Below are 20,130 nucleotides of genomic sequence, written 5' to 3'. Positions count from 1 at the left end.
CCAAAGTGCCCAAGTCCTGTATCTGGATCCTCTTGTATAACTCCTTGTTTGTCCTCCATGGCCCTGCCAGTGTACAGCCCCTATATAGTGCATTTTTCCTACTCCAGAGTCTTCCCCCTTGTATAGCCACGTTCCAAGATGAGTGACACAGCTCCCTATGCTAGTGTCATCTTGCCTTGCCATATTTCCTTTGGTTGGGCCATGTCCCTACTTCTGGCTCAGCCCAGCACCTGGAGTGACAAGGTCTGTTTATGTTCATTAGGTTTTTGTTTAAGGACAAAACTGCAACTTAAGTTTTGAAGTGCTGTAATTTTAAAACACGTTTACCGCACTTTGCAGAAAAATAACCTGAACTCGGAAGTAATATGCTGAATCTCATGGGGGTCTTAATTTTGGGGAAACCGCCAAAGGGGATGAGAATTGGTTTTATAAGTTGGAGTGATCTTCAGCCTCTATTAGTGATTACAACCACATATTTAGGAGTGCAATTGTATCATGGGGTTGCTTGTGATAAGAGGGGGAGGGTTGGGATTAGGGGTTGGGGGATCACTTGTAATAGATGTCTTATGTTCCTAAAAGCTCATGCTTCAGGTCAGCTGGCCACCTGCAGAGTCAGGGAGGGATTCCACCTCACATGTTCTGGGAGGTTTTTTTAGCTCCTTCTGAATCATCAGGGGTGGCCACAGCTGGAGATGGGACATGGACTTGGGCTCTGAGATGGCACCAAGCATCGTCTGTCTGTCTGATGAGCTGGCTCACATGCTCACGGCCTAGCTGATTATCATAAGTGGGGTTGGGAAGGAATTCTTCTCCCAAGTCAGGTTGGTAGCCATCTTGGGTGCGGGAAGGGTTTCACCTTCCTCTGTTGCATGGAGTGAGAATCACTTGCCAGGATTATGTGATATATCTCATTTAATAATTTCCTTGCCACTGCAAGAACCTTGGTGCCCTTGTGTGCTCTTATTCTCTCTCTAGCACAAAGTAGTCTAGTCCCCAGGAGCTGTAATACCTTGGTCCAGTTTCCGTTACTGTGTTTAGCATGCGTGTACTGAGTGGTGGTGTTGGCCTGTGAGACATACTGGACGTTAGGCTAGTGATCTGGTAGTCCCTTCTGGACTCTGATTCTATGAAACTTCAAATACCAAATGCTTTTTAAATTACTCTTTCCCTATAGGAACAGAGCTGGAACCTGTGGAAGGCAATCCATATAGAAGCATTTGGAAAATCAGTTGTTGGCGAATGGCAGAAGATGTAAGAAATATTAAGTTCTTTGACATTGTTAATGGGTAAACTATTTTTCGTGAAATCAAGTGACACTGGCACTCACTTCTGCAGTTTAATCTACCCTTTTTTGCGGATGTCACAGAGGGATTTGTTTCCAATGTTTGAGGATTCTTAAAGGTGTAGTATATTTGTGTGTCTTAATTAAATCTCTGAAACTGGCACCACAGTTAAGGCAAATGGCTTAGGAAGTGTCTAAAAGCATTAGGTTTTTTAGGAATGAGAGAAACAGAAGTTAGTGAAAATATGATTACAGGGACTGCTGATCTTCGTTCTAAGTATAAGATGATGAACTGGTGTCAGGAAAAATCTCCTTTTTCTCTCAACTCAGTATAGTATTGCCGAATAAAGTATCTTGGGGGTTGGAGGTACATTAGTCCATCACTGACCACTGGCAGCTGACAATTTGTGTATGACTATCGTTTACCAACTATTCTTGGAAGCTTCAGAATAGATTCTGATGTAGTGGATTGGTGTCTAGCAAACTTTCAGGTGATTGAGATCAAATAAGAACTCTAATAGAGATTTTTTTAAATGTATGTTTTAGGACCAGTTTAATAGATATGAAAGAGCAATCTATGCAGCACTCAGTGGGAATCTCAAACAGGTATGTGATGCTTTATATAAGATAAGTAATACTTCTCTATTAAAAATACATTTCTCTCCCATAGCGGAGAAGAGGATTTTAGATAGCTAGCATAATCACCTATGTAATCTTTGTAAAACTGAGTAAACAAGAAAATAGTAAACATGACACGATCATGAAAGACACATTTACATCATTATATCTGAATCAAGCAAGAAGAATATAATTCTACTTTCGGGTTTGTTTGAAGACTTTCTGCTGGCTATCAGTAGAAGCAACTCTGATCATCGTCTCCCCTCCCGCCCCCGCCATTTTGGTCAGTCCGGATTTCTAATGTTCAGCAATACAACATCAAGCTAGCTGTCATCTGCCAAAAGTGTGAGATGGAAGAGGACCTTATATATTTAGTCCACCTCCTGTTAAAGCCAAGAGTATTTCGCATTTATCTTCAGTGTTTTAAGTGTTTAACCAATAAGTCACTCATCACCTGATAAAGATTATCCTACAGTCTAATCTCACTGTCAGGCTTTTTCTATATTCAGCAAAATTGTGCCACTTCCAGTTACATTATTCTCCTTTTACTCTTCAGTTTAGACCCTTCATATCTTTTTGGTATGCAGTCTTCACTTCCATCTTTTGTCATTACTAAGCTAATACATAGTAACTTTTTATATTGTTTCCTCAAAATGTAATCCTTCTGACTTCTTAAGGAGGGCACTAAGTAAGTATGTTGGCTGAGGCACCTGGAACTGGGTAAAAAGACAACTTTTAAGTTCTAAATTTAATGTCAGCAGCTCAAGCAACTGTGTACTTCTCTGTGGTTGTGGGCAGGTTCAGCAGCTAGGGAAAGGTGGGGACCTTGTTGAGGGCTTGCTAGTAATATTGATGCACCCATGACTCCTCTACTACTTACATTTTTCTCGTCAACAATTTAAGTAGGTATCCATGATGTATATAACAGCATGTCCGTGATTGCTGCATGTTCTATGCACTCTTCTCCTTTATTTTCATTGCTCACCCATTCTTTGGGACCTGGGGGAAGGAGATGAGATGCTGCCTTGGAGGTAGCTAAGCCCTTTTCCACCCAGTGAGTGCCCCTTGTGACAGTCATGAGCGGAGTCAAGCCTCAGGTGCAGGCCCCATAACTAGTTTTATTGTCACTTCTGTATAATGTTTAGGTTGTCTCTTCTTAGCGTCTACACCTACCTTTTGCTCTGAAACTTTGTAAGCTTTTGGTGGTTTGAATATCAAGGAGTCATCCTCTATTCAAAGGAGAGGAGGTATTTAAGTTAAGGTCCAAGGTGGACACAAGAAAAAATGGCTATAAACGGGCCAACAAGTGGCCACACCATTGAACTGGTGTTCAGTAAGCTGAGCCTTGAAATTAGATGAATTCCCACCAGCAGAGGAGTGAAATTCAGGAACAGCCTTCTAAAGAGAAAAGTGAGGGCAAAAAAGGTTGGCAAAGTATATGGATGGGATGGGATGATGAGTTTGCCTACAATAACTAGGGTCCTACCAGATTCACCATTCACTTTGGTTAATTTCTTGGTTGGGGGATTTTACAAAGTATTAGTTTTACGATTTCAGCTATTGAAAGCTGAAATTTAATGTTGGTGTAATTGTAGGGATCCTATCCCAAAAAGGAGTTGTGGGGAGGTCACAAGGTTATTGTAGGGGGGGACTGCATTTCAGCTACCCTTAGTTGTGCACTGCTGATGGTGCAACTGCTGCCTTTAGAACCTGAGCAGCTGGAGAGTGGTAGCTGGCATGGTAGGGTGTTGCCACCTTTACTTCTCTGCTGCTGTCTGCAGAGCTGGGTCCTCAGAAGCCACTGCTCTCCAGTTGCATAGCTCTGAAAGCAATACAGAAGTAAGGGTGGCAATACCATGACCACCGCTAAAGTAACCTTGCAACCCCTGCTTCAACTCCCTTTTGGGACAAGAGCCCCAATTTGAAAAATGCTGCCCCTCCACTCCCTGTGAAATCTGTTTAGTAAAGGGTAAAAGCACAAAAGACCAGATTTCATGGTCCATGATGCATTTTTCATGGCCATGAATTTGGTACGCCATATGCTGTTGTTAGGGCCCTATCTATGACTGCTGTTAGCAAATACCTCCAGAACTGGACAGATGGTCCATTGGATTGAGAGAAGGAACCCTCTGAATTGCTACAGAAAATTTTTTTCTTGTTGCCCAGCTGGTGGGTGTTGCCTACATACACAGGGTCTCACAGGTACCATATTACAGGTCAGGAAGGAATTTCCCTCCAGGTCAGATAGGCGGGGACCCTGGAGAGGTTTTCACCTTCCTCTGCAGCTCAGGATATGAATCACTTGCTGGTCTAACCTAGTGGTGGGTTTTCTGTAACCCTGAATCTTTAAATCAATATTGGAAGGCTTCAGGAACTCTAATAGAGATGAGCCTGTTGCAGGAATAAGGGGGGTGAGGTTCTGTGGTGGGCAGCGTGCAGGAGATCAGACTAGATGGTCATGAATGGTCCCTTCCGGCCTTAGTGTCTGTGTCTAAATAGAGGATGGCCAAAAAGTGGAAGAGAAAAATGAATAGAGGTGTAGGCTGGCAATTGTTTCCAGTAGAGCGGAAATGAATAAAGGGAGCTATGATAAATATACAACAAAATAATGATAGCACAGAGAAGGAAGTCTGGGTCCTGGTCTCCATTCTTTGCATAATACAATAGAGGGATGTTCAATAAAATGGAAAAGCATCAAATTTAAAAACTGATGAAAGGAGAAACTTAACACAATGCATTTATGGGGAACTCATTGCCACAACCTGGTGCTGATGCCAAGAGCTTAGCATGGTTCGAAAAAGGACTCAGCATAAAGGTTGGGGTTTCCAAATGAGCCTAGGTGATTTAGTGTACAAATTCCCTTGACTGTCTGACTTGGGTACATTTACTCCTTTAGGTCCTTTTGAAAATCTGTGTAATATAGATTTAAAACGTCCAGAGGCACAATACTAAGGATTAAAAATCTAAAAGCTAATTTTTCGAAAGATTTAAAAAAATCCTCATGGTTCTGGCCAGAATAAAACCAGCATCTCACTAATGGAGCTGGGTATGGCAGGATGTCTTGTGCCTTTCTCTGAAGCACCAGGCGCCTCCATTCGAGACAGGATACTTGACTATATGGACCATCGATGTGGCTGTTACATCTTCTGATACTTGTATAGATTCATTAATGCAAACTTTTCAAACATGAAGCTTCTTCCAGTTTGTGATACCTGGGAAGATACAGTCTGGGCATATTTCCGGGTCATGGTGGATACGCTTGTAGAACAGGAAATACGTACGTCAGTAATGACCACAGAGGAACTAGAAGAGCTCCCTAGAGAATATTTAGAAACAAAGTAAGTGTTTAGTACTATTGTGCACTTTAACTGCAGTAGAAGTCATATGTAATCTTCAGTCATCCAAATTAACTATGTTGTACCTTCATTTTTCTCTTATTTTGAAGTTGGACTTTAGAAAAGGTTTTTGAAGAACTTCAGGCCACAGACAAAAAGGTAAATGCTTCATACGTAATTTCTATTCAGCGTTTGTGTGTCTCGTCTTTTGGGAACTACTTTTAATCCAGTATGGTGAAAACTTGTTTATCGGGCACCCAGATAACCAGCCCATTGTGTTAACCAGCATGTGGTGGCTGGCGGCTGTGGAGCCAGCTGACTGGCCGTGAGGCCACCATCCCCGCTCCACTGTCCAGCACATTCGACTATCCAGCACCTTCAGTTCCCTGGGGGTGCTGGATAATAGGGATTTTACTCTGTTTAGCAGAATGATCTTGAATATGCACTGAGACTGAAGATACCAGTTGCAAGCTTTTTTTTTACTTTAAAAAAATGGCATCTGATTTTAATCGTCTTCTAAAAGGCTCCATTATAGATTTACCAGTGTTTTCTTCCCTCCACAGTAGATATTTTTAATTCAAATAGATTGTTAAAAAATTATTTTCTGTACCCCACACACAGCTACTTTTGACAATAGGAATACGAGCAACTTGAAAACCTGACAAATTCCAAAAGCCCAACTTCCTCTGCCAAATTGGCTGAATATACTGACGAAACAGTGCAGCTGACTGTAAAGTGCTGTCAGATCTACAAAGTAGGAAATATGAAAAAAAAGAATTTGTCCCTAATCTTGTTTCTTGTACCAGTCCCAGGTAAAATTTTGATGTGTGATTTGGTCCACTGTTCATTTAAGAGGTTTTGGCTCTTGCATACTATTCATAGCATGAATCTCAGCAATGTGAGATTTTATTCACTTAAGCAGGTCACATACCTAGTGTACTGTTTAACATCTAGGGTGTGTGTTATGGTTTTCTTGTTCAAGATTAGACTGAAGACCTGTTTATTTTCCTCCTAAGTATTTACTTAAGTAAATGGACATTGCGTACACATTGAACCTCTCTCGTCAGGCACCCTGATTGCCAGATAAGAGAATTTGCTGGTCCACAGATGGTCAGCATTTTCCAGCAAATTACCAGCACTTTCACTGCTTACTGGGCTCTTGGAAGACATTTAGGAGTAAATGAGACCTAAATAACAGCACAGAACACTGAGAGCCAGCAACACTGGTGGTTGTAAACAAACATTGTGGGACCGTGGGAAATTTGGCCATCTGGCTACCTAAAATCATGTCGGATTACGGGCATTGCTGGATGGGAGTGTTCCAGATTAGAGGGTCAATCTGTATACAACTAGAGTTTATAGTAAAATTGCTAATTTGAAGGGTGACATGCATATAAATGATTTCCACCATCCACTTACGTATACCTGCATACATCCCGACCTAGTTACCCCATAATGTCAAATTCTTGTTTTAAGACCTTTACAGTTGCATCTCTAGTATGTTTCTTTGTGTGTGTCTGTGCTTCATTTTCGTGGCTGTCACTTTTAGTTTTGTCAAATCTGTTTTCGTAACTTTAAAATTGTGTAAATCTCCAACCTGCTCTTTTATTCTCACTAAGAATGCAAACTAAGATTTTTATTTTCTAACAGCATTAATTTCGTAAGCAGTCTTTTCTTCCTCTCTCCCAATTCTTCAGTAGTTTTCTTGCTATATGGCATCCATTACTGTAGATATAGACTCTCTTGCTGTTTGCACAGTACCTTCTTCTCAGCATAGTTCTTTGCTTCTGGTTAGCCCACAGCGGAGAGGTGCCCTATTCTGTTATGGGTTTGGTGCTCATAGTTTTCATAGGAAATGTGAACTGTTTTTCAGAGAGTTTTAGAAGAGAACCAAGAACACTATCATGTGATTCAGAAGTTCATTATTTTGGGAGATGTGGATGGTAAGCTTTGTTTTGTGATCAATTCATTTTATTACTTACAGTTTTATGGGAACTTACAGGTGAAAGTGTGTTTTCAAATTTGTAACCATGTAAACTCAATCTGAAATCTGTTTTTCTGGCTTACGTGATGCCAATAATAAAGATTCTACAATCAGAACTGTAGCTCTGTCTCCTTGACTAATACTGACCTCCGCAGTCCTAGCTGAGGTAAAAAGTAACAAAATATATTTGTAAGAAAAACCTGCAGATGCAGCTGAATACATGTGGGAAGAAGGCTGGCAGATTAAAATGTCGTCATTCAGAACAGAATGGTATGTTGAGAGCTAAGATTTAATAAGGTTGATATAGTCCTGCTGGAACTTTCTAGCTGTCCATCTTTGTTTTTATTTGCTGTCAGCTTCTTCCCCACTGTAAAGCTAATCTACATGTATATTTGTGGCTACAGGTTTGATGGATGAATTTAACAAATGGCTTTCCAAAGACAGAAGTGTGCTCCCAGGGCACCTCCTTCGGTTCATGACTCACCTTATTCTGTTTTTCCGCACCCTGGGACTGCAGACAAAGGTAAATTCCATTTGTTTTATTCAGTTATATTCTGCCTCTTGCCATAGAGCACAGAGTCACTAAATTGAAATATATTATATATACACATGCAAAAACACAACATACAAATTATGACAAATTGCTAGTGAGCTTCCTAATACCTGCCTAACTAAACCATTTGTTAATCCTAGAATCACAAACTAACAATCAAAATAAAACAAGTAAAGCAGTTATTAAATATATAACAGATATTAAATACAGTTAATAGTATTTTACAGTGCTTGCCAAAGTTTTATCCACTGAGAACAAATGCCAGTCATAGAAGCCAATTTCTGATGAAGACCCCATTGCCAAACTCAACAGTTTGACATTGGCATGAATAGCATCTCAGCTACTCTAAGGCAAGAAGACCCTTCTCAGATAAAACCCTGAATGGGAGCATATCTGGTTGATAGTGACTAACAGCTGGAATTGCACCTGATGCTGTGGATGCAGAGGAGCCTGTACTTCAATAGTAAGCTGCTTCATTCTGCATCAGCTGAAGCTTTTAGGAATTCTTCAGGCATAGCTCTAACTGTAGCACATCTGTCACCTAGCCTGTGGTTGATAAAGATGAGAAGCGACAAAGAAAAGAACAGTTGTAGGCTCATGGAAATGTAGGACCAGGAGGGATTCTAAGTCATCAAGTCCACCTGCCTATTTTGATGCAGGGCCTAGTAAATCTAGGTCATTCCTTAGGGATGATCATGGACAGGTGTTTGTCCGTCCTGTTCTTAAAAACCTCCAATAATGGGGATTCCCTTGAATACCTGTTCCACAGTTGAACTACATGTATAATTAGGAGGTTTTTTCTAATCTCCATCCCTGTAGATTAAGCCTATTGTGTTTTGTTCTGTCTTCAATGGATTTAGACATCAGTTGTTGGCCCACAGCCCTATGGGGTTGCAGATAATAAAAGGCACTCTGAATCTCTGCTGTCTACAAATGTAGAAACTCTAGTCTGCAAACTATTTTGGCAAAAGGCAGCCATGTATCCTTATTAACTGATATAGGTACCATTTGAGCCCATTCTTCTAAATGTTTTCTCATAGCTGCAACTGTCCCTTTTAATCCTGTCAGGATTTCAGCCAAAGCCAGCTTGCATTCAACTAAGTGTTTCTCAGCCAGACACTGGAAAAGTAGTGAAAGCAGCTGTAAAGCTTTATTGAATTAGGTATCAATATATGATATTTAGCAGCAGGGACAATTTAGGATGCACTGCAAAGAAAACTGGGCAGTTGAATATTCTAGACTCTGAAAGGAAAAGAGTGAAATTAATGGCCAGTCCATCAACTCTTGCACTTCCTTCAAGGAAGATGCAATTTTGCAAACTTTTGTGATGTGGTGTTTTTAAGTGCTACAGTTCCTGCAGTCATGTCATTAGCATGAGAAATATCGGAGAGGTAGCCATGTTAGTCTGTATCTTTGAGAACAAGAAGTCCTGTGGCAGCTTATAGACTGAGATGTTTTGGAGCATAAGTCTTTGTGGGCAAAGACCCGCTTTGTCGGAAAGCTTGTGCTCCAAAATATCTGTTAGCCTATAAGGTGCCACAGGACTTCTTGTTGCTCTCATTAGCATGAGAGTCTCACTTCATGGTTTTGGAACAAAGTTTGCAAAACTTGAGTGTGTATCCTAAAAAGACAAAATCCTGAAGGCAAATATAAAACCTCCAAATTGAGGTTTTTTTTAAATCTCATGACTTAGGGGGGAACAGGGGGGAGGCTTCATAACGAGGCTCTACCAATTCAAAATTGATTGGTCAGTTTCATGGTCATGTGATTTTTAAAAGCATAATTTTTATTATTTTAGTTATTTGAATCTGAAATGTCATGGTGTTGTAATTGTAGGGGTTCTGATCAAACAAGGCATTTTGGGGAGCAGGGTTGTGAAATTCCTGTAGGCACGTTTGTAGTTCTCTTACCCTTCTCTGTTGCTGTTGGCACGGTACTGCCTTCAGAACTGGGCAGCTGGAGAGCAGTGGCTGCTGACCAGGAGTCCAGCTCTGAAGGTAGAGCTGGGCCCTCAGTATTTGCAGCTGCCCAGCTCTAAAGGCAGCAATGTGGAAGTAAAAGTGGCGGAACCATGACACGCCCCCCCCCCCCCCCCCCCCGTCAGCTTGTTTTGGGATCAGAGCTCCCAATTTGAGAAATACTGGTCTTACCCATGAATTCTGTGTAGTATAGGGTAAAAGCACAAAAAGACCAGATTTCACAGTCTGTGACGTATTTTTCCTGGCTGTGAATTTGGTAGGGCCCAGCCTCCACTGATAACTTTTGAATTTTTGGCTTGGGAATCCCACAGATACCAATCTCAGTCAGCAGTATCTAAAGCTACTGGTACTGAATAAACTCAACTTTGACTAGATTAAAACTGTACATCAGCAGGATGAGATCCACCACCATCAAGAGCAATACAAGTCAGTCCAAGGTCAGACACTATATGTGGCAATATATAAGAAATGTATTTTATCTTCCCAGTAATGCCCACGTCTGGCTGTACAGCACCCTAACTCAATTTGTCTGTCTTTGTCCCTTAAGAACTCCAAAGAGATAAGACGTCATTCTGTGCTATGGAAATGATTAACTCTGTGTATATCCGTATGAAAGTGACAGAAGCTGAATGTTCCTTCAATTAGTGGTTGTGGGGACAGCGTATGATTATAATATTCCACAAAGCCAGGCACTCAGGTCTAACGGCAGAAAACTAAAATCCCCAGAGCATTTCAAAACTTCATTGGGACCATCAACGTCCAAGAGCAGACCATAGAAATGGGCCCATCATCAGAGCTGGCCGTGGTGATTAAATTAGGCCAGGTCTACACTAGACCCGAAAGTCGATCCTAGATACACAATTCCAGCTACAACAATTGCGCAGCTGGAATCAATGTATTTAGGATCAAATAATCTGGCCATCCTCACAGAGGGAGGTCAATGGGAGAAACTCCTGTTGACCTTCCTTACTCCTCACAATAATGAGTGCAGCGGTCAACTGTCGAGCTGTGATAGTTCAGTTTTTCACATGCTCCACTAGGCGTGCAAAATCAAATCCTGAAGATTGATCCAGTCAGGGCCAATCTCCTGGTAAGTATAGACATACCCTTAGTAGCAGTGGTATTCAGCTAGCTTTGTGTCTGCATCTAACCTTGGCAATTTTATGAGTGCAATGGGTAAGAAATGGCAAAAATTGATGCATGGCTGCTTTTGCTGTTACCTTACTTATTCACATCTCTTTTCCTATTAAGGAGGAAGTCTCTATTGAAATCTTAAAGACCTACATTCAGGTAAGCTTTCAAAAATAGTTTTTTTTCTGCTTGACTGTAATAGGATGTGGGGGAATAATAGGATGCTTTAAAATTGTATCATATTTTAATGCACCAAATGGACATGCTTAAGGAGAGCTATTAGCATTAAGAATTAAGGCATTATGCTAGATCAAGAGTCTACAAACAAAATATCAAAGAGCCATTTTTTCAAATTCAGTTACAAAACCAAGACTTAAAGAGCCGCAGTGTGTGTGACTGAGATATTCCTTACTGAATAACATCAAACCACTTTTTGTAACTTTTACTTTAAGAGTGGTGTGCACACAATGATTTGTACCAGTTAGAAAGTTTGTTACCTTCACCCCTGGACTGGAGAGCAAATGAGGACAAGGAAAAGGCTCTTAAGCAGGACGAAGCAATTTTCACATCAGTTCTCCATGCCCCACCCCCACTGACCCCAGACTCTGTGCCCCCTTATCCCCCAAACATGCCCCCCATCTCCAGGCTTTACTCACCTCAGCCCCCCCAAATCCACCCCCCATCCTCAAGCTTAACCCCACATCCCCAGGCTTAACCCTTCTTAGCCACAAACCAGCCCCTGCAACTAACCCATCCATGGTGCTGGCTGGGCAGCGTACGCCAGGCTGCCACATGTGCCCAGCGGAAGGAAGGCTGGTGGAAGTGAGTTGTGCTGTGCCCCTCCCAGAGGGGTGTCGCCACTCAAGAAGGGGGCTTCCCTCCTCAGGGACACAGCTCCACCAAGGGGGAGGGAATGGCAGCATGCTGAGTTCCCCCACCCACCCACCCACCAAAGGGCTGGCTCAGAACACGGGCTGTACCAGCAACAGCCTAGAGTCCCTGCAGCCCCGGCTGCAGCCACAAAGCCCCTCTCAGTATCTGGCCCTTTGCTGGGGCTAAAGAGAGGCAGAACGAGCTCAGCATGGAGCTACCGTGGCTGGGGAGTAGCGCCTGTGGCACCAGTGCAGCTTGGAGGAACGAGTAGTGGTGTGAGCAAGGGCTCTCTGCAGCTCCCTGCCCTGCCACCACTGAAATAATATAACTACATTCAGTCGGTTTAACAGCCACATTCCTCCCATAGCCCTGCTGGCCATTAAACCAATTAAAGTTAGTTCTACTGTTTCAGTGGCAGCAGGGCAGGGAGTTGCAGAGAAGTCAGCAGTGGCAGTATCCAGAGCCACAAATGACTCCTTGAAGAGCCACAGGTTGCTATCCCCTGTGCTAAATACAAAGGAATTGACTTGTACACACTAGAACTTGTGTGAGCGATGCCTGTGTGAGAGCCAATTTGACAGATCCCTCCCTAAAATTAAGACTCCATGGAAAGTTGTCAAATTTTTGGGGTTTTTTGAGAAATTTTTGTTCAGCATTCCAATAGTCGTCATGATGGCATGTGTTTATATATGTAAAAAACATAAATGGGGAATACAGAATGGGTTTGGTACACATGCATATTCATTACTACTGTATATACTTATTTTTATTCCGCAGCGGTTGATAAGTGAGAAGCACACAGATTTAATAGCATTTTATGTCAGCCATTTGCCTCAGGAGCTAGCTGTTGTTCAGTATGCTGTATTTTTGGAGGATGTCACTGAAACTGAGCAACGTCACCACTGCCTGGAACTAGCAAAGGAAGCAGGTGAGAGAAACTGACATTTTTTTTCTGCCTGACAGTGTTACCTTCTGAGAAACATTATTTCCTTTTATTACCAATCCCAGCTACACAAATGTTTTTACTGTTTGTGGCTACATTACATTTACTTCATTTTTGTGAACAATTAAGTTTTTAGGCCTGGCCTGTGTTTCAGCAGGATCGGTCTATAACTGTTTCCTGGAAGTGGGTCTGTCCCACGAAAGCTCATCATCAAATAAATCATTTTGTTAGTCTTTAAAGTGCTACATTTCTGCTGTTTTGTTTTTCCTGGCAATGGAATTTTCTTTCTGCATTGACCTGTTACTTTTTTTTTTTTTAATGTACTCGCTTCCAAACCACTACATAGGAAACAGATGCCAAGTTAACTGTCTGCTTCATCTGTATATTCTTATTTTTGCAATGAGTTGGCCAGGGCTTTCCAGATCCCTACCCATATCTAAATTAAAGAACACTCATTGAAGGCTTGTTGCAGACCCATGTACTGGCTCAAGGATTTAGCAGAGCTACTGAAGCTCACTGTCCCTCTCCCATCCGCCTTTCTGATCATCCATTTTGGTTGTAAAAGTGACTTGCAACCTTTCCCAACAAAGAACTTCAGCTAAATGGCCAGGTTGGTGCCTTGCATGGGAGGGGCTCTACTGTCATGTTCAAGCTGGACTCTCTCTGTCAAGTAAAAGCACCTTTACTGCGGTGTTGGGCAGTGCAGCTTCTGTGCATGTCCTTTGGCACGTAAATACCATTTTATCTAGGCAATAGTCTGACTCTTTCTAAAACTGTACATCTTATTTAGAAAGAGACAGTATGGCAATAAGTATACTTTGTGTATGTTCATAATTGGAAGAGAGTCTGCTTTTTTTCTTTAGCATTTTTATTCATTTTCCAGAAACCATTTAGCTAAGAACTTCTCTTCTCAAATAATTTACTGACACAGAAGTCACTAAAGCCATGCTACAAGGTTTCTTTAATAGACACCGTGTTAAATCAGTTGTTGCCAGTGGTGGAAGAGGTACCCAAAAATATCACTTGAGTTAAAAGTGCATCTGCTTTCACTCCTGGATACCTGAGTACACTCTAGAATCAGCATGTTTACTTTTACTCAAGTAGTTTTCAGGAGGAACACCAATAACTTGTACTTAGGTACATTCTTTCCCCACCCCCATAAAAGCATATGCATTTTTACTCAAGTAACTTTTTGGGTGCTTTTCCCACTTCTAGTTGTTGCCTCCTTCAATTCAGGGTTCCGAGAATAGGTGGGTCTTCATATGTGCCAGTATACCAGTCTTACTACACCAAAGATGGGCAACCAGGAATAGTGGGCAGACCACATGAGTGGCCCTCCTTCACCTCAGTGGGCTGCTGCAGCCCATGGCCCACTTGGGTTATACTTTTGGTTCCATGGCCCTCCTGTGTGTCTCCCTCTTCCATGCTTCGTGCACCAGAGCCCCATGCTTACCTACTCCTTCCCCTCCCTCCCAGCACTTTTGGAGCATTTAGATTGCCTGATTGGTGCTCCATCTCCATGCTGTCCCCTCCCCCCTAGAGCTGGAATACTGTGAACAGCTAATTTGTGGTGCTCCATCTCTGGGAGGCAGTGGGGGGAGGAGTCGGGACAGAATGCGAATCAAGTGAGTATCCAGCTCTGAAAGTGCTGGAAGGGAGTTGGGAGGAGGCTCAAAAAGTGTGGGGCTGCAGTGCCTGCATATGGGAAAGGCATATGGGGGAGAGGGGGACAAACAAGGGGGTGTATGGGCTGCAGGTTGAGCCCTAGTGGGCCGCATGCAGCCCGCAGGCTGCAGATTGCCCATCACTGTGTTGCATAGACTGAAAAGCATAATTATTTTATTTGATTTACTGTCCCTTCTTACTGCTTTTGATTTTTTTTCTTTAAAAACTCAAATACTATGCTCCTGAATGCTAATGGTCAGTTTCACATTTTGAAATCATGCAGTGAGCCCAGTCATAGCAGAATGACTAATTGTTAAACTAAAATGGTCAATAAATTTCCTATAAGAATCCTCTTATTTTTCCATCTAGATTGATTTGATTAAATATTGGTATATAATTTTATCTTAGGTCTGGATGTTGCAACCATAACAAAAACTGTTGTTGAAAACATTCGCAAGAAAGATACTGGCGAGTTCACTCATCATGACCTTGCTCTAGATACTGGCACAACAGAGGTAAACGTTTATGTATAGATTTCAGCCAGCAGCACATGTATATTACAATGTTCAGAAAAAAGACTCTTTGCCAAGAGTGTCTGTATTTCAGTTTTCAAGCAAATGCAGAAAGTATGTGCAAGAGAGTGACATTTACTCTGGGAGGTGGGAGGCAGGCAAAAACGTTAGATTAATTCATATTGTGGGTTTGGTTTTTGCATCTCCTTCTTTCGTGGCTTCAGTATGTAGTTAACGTCCATTTTTCAGAGAGTAAACAGTAAATGGAGATGAAGTCAGTAACACGCATCTGGAAAAGATGGGAAAGTGGTGAAGAACCGGTTGCTTTTTGTAACTTCTTATAAAATTGAAAAGTTAATCTTCACCTTAGTGCATTTATTCTGTCTTCTCCATCTCAAGAACAAGTTTTTCATCTGACCTGCATTTCACCACACAACTGATTGGCACACCTAAATTAAGGTGGCAAATGAAAACTTGCTTTAGGCTCCTTGTAGCATCACTCAACAGTAGCTAAGCAGTCCTTTGGTGATGCTGATACTGTCGTTAGCCAGGAACACCAGTTACCAAATTATGGTCTGTGAAGCATCTGGCCAAGTGGAGCTGGAGGGGCCATTTTGCAAATATGTAGTATTTCAATCTGTCCACAAACTGTTAATTTTTAAAGAAACAGAGAGCAAGGTTTTAAAAGCGCAGATCAGCAGCTTGTCCAGTGGATAGTAATTAACTGAAACTTTGGCCGGAATAGTAAAACTTCAGCTAAACCAAAGTCTATAAAAAATTTTGGGAAAAATATTCTTTAGTAGTCTAGTTCCATCCAATCTACCATTAGTATCCTGTAATGCTGTGTGCTCTGGTAGGACACTATTTATACACATATTGAATGCCCAGAACCCACCATTGTACTGTATTCTTGAAAAAGATCTTAGTCTAATAAATATACTTTTCCAGGAAGATCGCTTGAAGATTGATGTGATCGACTGGCTGGTATTTGATCCTGCACAGAGGGCTGAAGCACTTAAGCAAAGCAATGCTATAATGAGGAAGTTCTTAGGTATTGTTACTTTCCAGATGTTATTTGTGCCGTAGATTTTAACATCCTATTCATGGTCTTATTGACTATTAATCTTGGCAATCTAAAAACTTTAGATTTGAGCTAAAATCTTAATACAATAAAGAGCAGGACTAAGTCATTAAACAGATACAAGTGTCCTGGTTGAAATTACAGTAACATTGAATCATAACATTTCACTAGCATTAACCAATTTTGTAATAACATTATAGAAGTACTGAAACTCTAAATCATGTTGTCACAGCCTCCAAGAAACATGAAGCCGCAAAAGATGTGTTTGTGAAGATTCCGCAAGATTCTATAGCAGAAATATATAATCAATGGGAGGAACAAGGAATGGATAGCCCACTTCCAGCTGAAGATGACAATGCTATAAGAGAGCATTTATGCATCAGAGCATACCTGGTGAGAATCAAATGCACTAAATGTTGCATACTTGAAATCACCTATGGGTAACTATGATCTTTGTATCTATATTAGGATTGGAAATGGCTTTAGAGAAGCATATACTTATTTGAGTAAATAGTCTACCATATTGAGTGCATTGTAGCTGAAATGTTACAAAGTGGTGGTGTGTTTTTTGCACTGTTGACAAATGTTGATTCTTGATCCTCCTTTGGAGGAGCAAGATATTCTAAATTAGTCTTTCATAAAAATGTGTCACTATATGTAACTGAGCAATTCACAGATCAAAGTCTGATTAGCAATCTTTAATAGCAAATTTTTTCCCAATGTAATTTAGGAAGCCCATGAAACATTCAATGAGTGGTTTAAACACATGAACTCAGCTCCACAGAAGCCTACTTTACTGCCACAAGCAAGCTTCACTGAGAAAGTGGCCCATGAACATAGAGAGAAGAAGTACGAGGTATACAGAATGTGTAGATGTTAGTCTCAAAGTTTGATGACAAAATATTTTGAAATGTAAAAATTAGCACATGAATACTCTACATTTCAATAGTCCTTATTTCAGAGGGACAGTCCACTTTTAATACAATAGAAATGTACTAATTCAAAGTGACATTCATTTTGTGAATTGTTACATTCTGAATACTAGAAATATAAAAAAGTAAGGTTACTGCCTTATAAAGTGCTTGAATATTTTACAACTATTCATTTAACATTTGTTTATAGTACTTCCTAATGCACTAATAAATATTCTGTTGTATAATTTTGTAAAGATATTCAGTCTTAGTCATACAAGGCCTCAAAACATTCTGCTAAAAAATCTTTACTGCAAAGTGAAGGAAGATGCTGTTTTGTGTGATGATCTATTGTATTTTAATGCCCTCTTACCCCTCTTATAAAAGACAACACTACAGGTGTTTCCTCACCAAAAGATCCTCTTATATACTTCAGGTGTTGGCAGGTACTAAATACACTATAGGCAGTTTAACAGAAAAATTCAATATTATTCTGGAGATATGGTGAAATAAATTGTCGATACCTTCCTTTAATGTATGTATATTTCAAACCCATTTGTTTAATTAAGCATGCACAACATCTATTAGGAACTGGCATTTCAGCCAACAGCTAAAATTTAAGATTTTTTTTTAGAATTAGATTAAAATATTTGTCCAGTTAAAATAGGTTTTGGACATTCTGTTTACTCTGCTTTTCTCCTTCAGATGGATTATGGTATTTGGAAAGGTCTCTTGGATGCCGTAACAGCTGATGTGAAAGAAAAAATGTACAATGTCTTGCTATTTGTTGATGGAGGATGGATGGTTGATGTCAGAGAGGTAAAATTTATGCTTGTACTGCAGAACAGGCCTCCAAAAAGCTGCATCTGCTTAATAGGCAATGTTAGTACTTGCTAGTTTCACTTCCTGTTGATGCTTAGTTACAGTTGACTCTGATAATTTGACTATCAAAAAAAAATTTTTTCTGTTGATGCTTAGTTACAGTTTACTGTGATAGTCAAATTATCACAGTAAACTGTAACTAAGCATCAACAGAAAAAAAAATTTTTTTGATAGTCAAATTATCAAACCAGTGATCTGTCTCTGAGATAGGACTCTAAAGTTTTTAGTAGAGGTGTATCAGAGGAGGTATAAGAAACCATGTGGTAGACAACTAAAGAATAGCATGTTTACAGGAGTAATTTCCTGCAGACTCCTTCAGCTCGTGTCTGGCTTCTGCCCTGTTTCATACTGGAATGTGAATTTGCAGGACAAACCTACCTGAAGGAAAAGCATTGGACTGCTGTAACTGGACACAAGCAAACTTTGAACTAAAGCAATTAGCAACCAATTTGACTACACTTGGGGAAAATTATCCTATTCAATTTAATTTCCTTTTTATGTTCTTCAAAATTTGTGAATATGTTACATCTGTTTCCAGTTTATTGAGCTGCATGATTTTTTCCATCTGGCAGTTACAATTAGGTAGAAGTACTGTTGTTTTGTGGGGACAATATAATAAAACCTTGTAAAGGAGTTTTCTTGCAACTAATTCGTGCTTTTCTGTTTTAAGGATGCTGAACATGACCCCGAACGAACACATCAGATGATCTTGCTACGACAATTGTGCCTACCTATGATTTGCTTTCTACTTCATACAGTTTTACACAGCACCAGACAGTACCAGGAATGTCTGAGGCTAGCAGATGTGGTCGCTTCAGAGCGACACAAGCTGTATATGGTGAGTGACTGACACAGACCTCAAAATCACTTATTTACATCTTAAATCTAATTTAACGAAATGTATGGTTTAAAGCTAAAATTACTGAGTGTCTGTAAGTGAAGTCATGAAGCTATCATTAGGAAAAACAAACATTAGGATATACTATTTAACCCTGTAAATTGCAGCAGCAAAGGATTTCCTGACACACAGCCTTTTAGGCTGATTTAAGATTAGCATGTAAATTCAGTTTTTTTGCTATGTTTCCTTTCAAAGCTGATGAGGGCCATGCGAATTACACAGATACATTCATTAGCTGAATATTTTCTTTCTTCTGAATGGTTCTATTTGCTTTTGTTTTCATTGTAATAAGAAAGGCTTCATTGCCCTGCCATTACATTTAAGTGCTGGTAGCCATCTTTATTGCGCCAGTACTCACTGATACAAGCATACCAGTGCTTTTATAAAGGTAATGCTTTACTGGTGTCTAGTCCTTATGACTGTGGAAAAAATCTTTTTTCCAGTGTGACTCAGTAAGGTATTTTCTTGCAGAGTTTACAGGTAAATCAGCAGCTGTGATCTGCCCAACACAAGGGGTATTGATTTTGAAGCCTAATAACACAAGTTAATATTTCCTGTTAACCTTCTGATTTTTCTAATGGAAACATCAAGCTGTTCCGGGTTAGTGGGTGGGTTTAAAGGTTGTTTGTTAGTGACAGGGTACTTAAAGTCAGTCTTCCAATTTGACTGCTGATCATGGAGCTCTGTATTCTAATCTAACCTATGTTTAGGCAGTCTCAGCATTTGGTCTGACAGATTAGCTGAAAAGCACATTAAACCACTGTTTGTTTGCAAATCTGTCTCTTCTGTAAAGAAGACCAGATCTCATGTATTTCTTTTATTTTAGGTGTTTTCTAAGGAAGAACTCAGAAAGCTGTTACAGAAGCTGAGGGAATCTTCTCTAATGCTTTTGGATCAAGGCCTTGATCCTCTGGGTTATGAAGTTCAATCATAGTTCTGTCATTCTAGTTATTGACAGGAACTTTGTGAAGGGCACTATGAATGGAAAGTTGGGACATGTAGTTCTGTTTGAAAAGTATATAAACTTTTGGGGTTGTAATGTCTTTTGTAAAATTAACCTCTGATTTGAATATTTGTATTTGAAAAATGACTTATGACGACGCAAGTTGATACGCATCTTTTTTTAATATTTTTCAATAAAACTGCTTTGTAAGCAGAAAGCCTGTTTGTTGAGTCTAACTTAAAAGTATACCTTAAACCCCCAATGCTGCCCCAGATATGTGAATAGATGCCAGCACTTGCTTCATCAGGCACATTCCACAAGAGCCTGGAACAGTCAGCCATTAGCAGGAGGAGAATGTCCAGAAGACATAATCCCTCAATTGAGCAAGAAGACTCTGCAGGTTATCAAACCATGACCTGGGTTAGAACGGAAGTGAAAACAGCTGTAAACAGTATGTATATAAGATAAATGAAGTGGTGAGGAAGTTGATGGTAATGATTGTAAATCAGAATTAGGAACTGTAGAAAATAAGTAGAGAAA

The 20,130-nt window shown here is 40.4% G+C and overlaps 1 protein-coding gene across 3 annotated transcripts in view; it reads left to right on the top strand.

Annotated features, from left to right (window-relative positions):
- The window catches only part of NUP107 (nucleoporin 107), a 43,462-nt gene extending 23,608 nt beyond the window's left edge, over positions 1 to 19,854 (top strand). Inside the window, exons 14-28 of one of the 3 annotated variants that reach the window (XM_075013272.1) lie at positions 1,175 to 1,251; positions 1,829 to 1,888; positions 5,093 to 5,238; positions 5,346 to 5,394; positions 7,109 to 7,178; positions 7,624 to 7,742; positions 11,003 to 11,041; positions 12,533 to 12,683; positions 14,772 to 14,878; positions 15,824 to 15,926; positions 16,189 to 16,349; positions 16,687 to 16,812; positions 17,573 to 17,686; positions 18,420 to 18,587; positions 19,474 to 19,854. In XM_075013272.1, coding sequence (XP_074869373.1) covers positions 1,175 to 1,251; positions 1,829 to 1,888; positions 5,093 to 5,238; positions 5,346 to 5,394; positions 7,109 to 7,178; positions 7,624 to 7,742; positions 11,003 to 11,041; positions 12,533 to 12,683; positions 14,772 to 14,878; positions 15,824 to 15,926; positions 16,189 to 16,349; positions 16,687 to 16,812; positions 17,573 to 17,686; positions 18,420 to 18,587; positions 19,474 to 19,581 — 1,598 coding nt within the window. In that variant the 3' untranslated portion in view covers positions 19,582 to 19,854. The remainder of the gene's footprint in view (positions 1 to 1,174; positions 1,252 to 1,828; positions 1,889 to 5,092; positions 5,239 to 5,345; positions 5,395 to 7,108; positions 7,179 to 7,623; positions 7,743 to 11,002; positions 11,042 to 12,532; positions 12,684 to 14,771; positions 14,879 to 15,823; positions 15,927 to 16,188; positions 16,350 to 16,686; positions 16,813 to 17,572; positions 17,687 to 18,419; positions 18,588 to 19,473) is intronic. The other 2 variants (XM_075013283.1, XM_075013292.1) reach the window with 2 other exon arrangements.
- The last annotated feature ends 276 nt before the right edge of the window (positions 19,855 to 20,130 follow it).

The sequence above is a fragment of the Carettochelys insculpta genome, chromosome 1, assembly GCF_033958435.1.
Source record: "Carettochelys insculpta isolate YL-2023 chromosome 1, ASM3395843v1, whole genome shotgun sequence".
In the NCBI taxonomy this organism is placed as follows: Eukaryota; Metazoa; Chordata; order Testudines; family Carettochelyidae; genus Carettochelys; species Carettochelys insculpta.
This window is presented reverse-complemented; position numbering and strand designations above follow the sequence as displayed.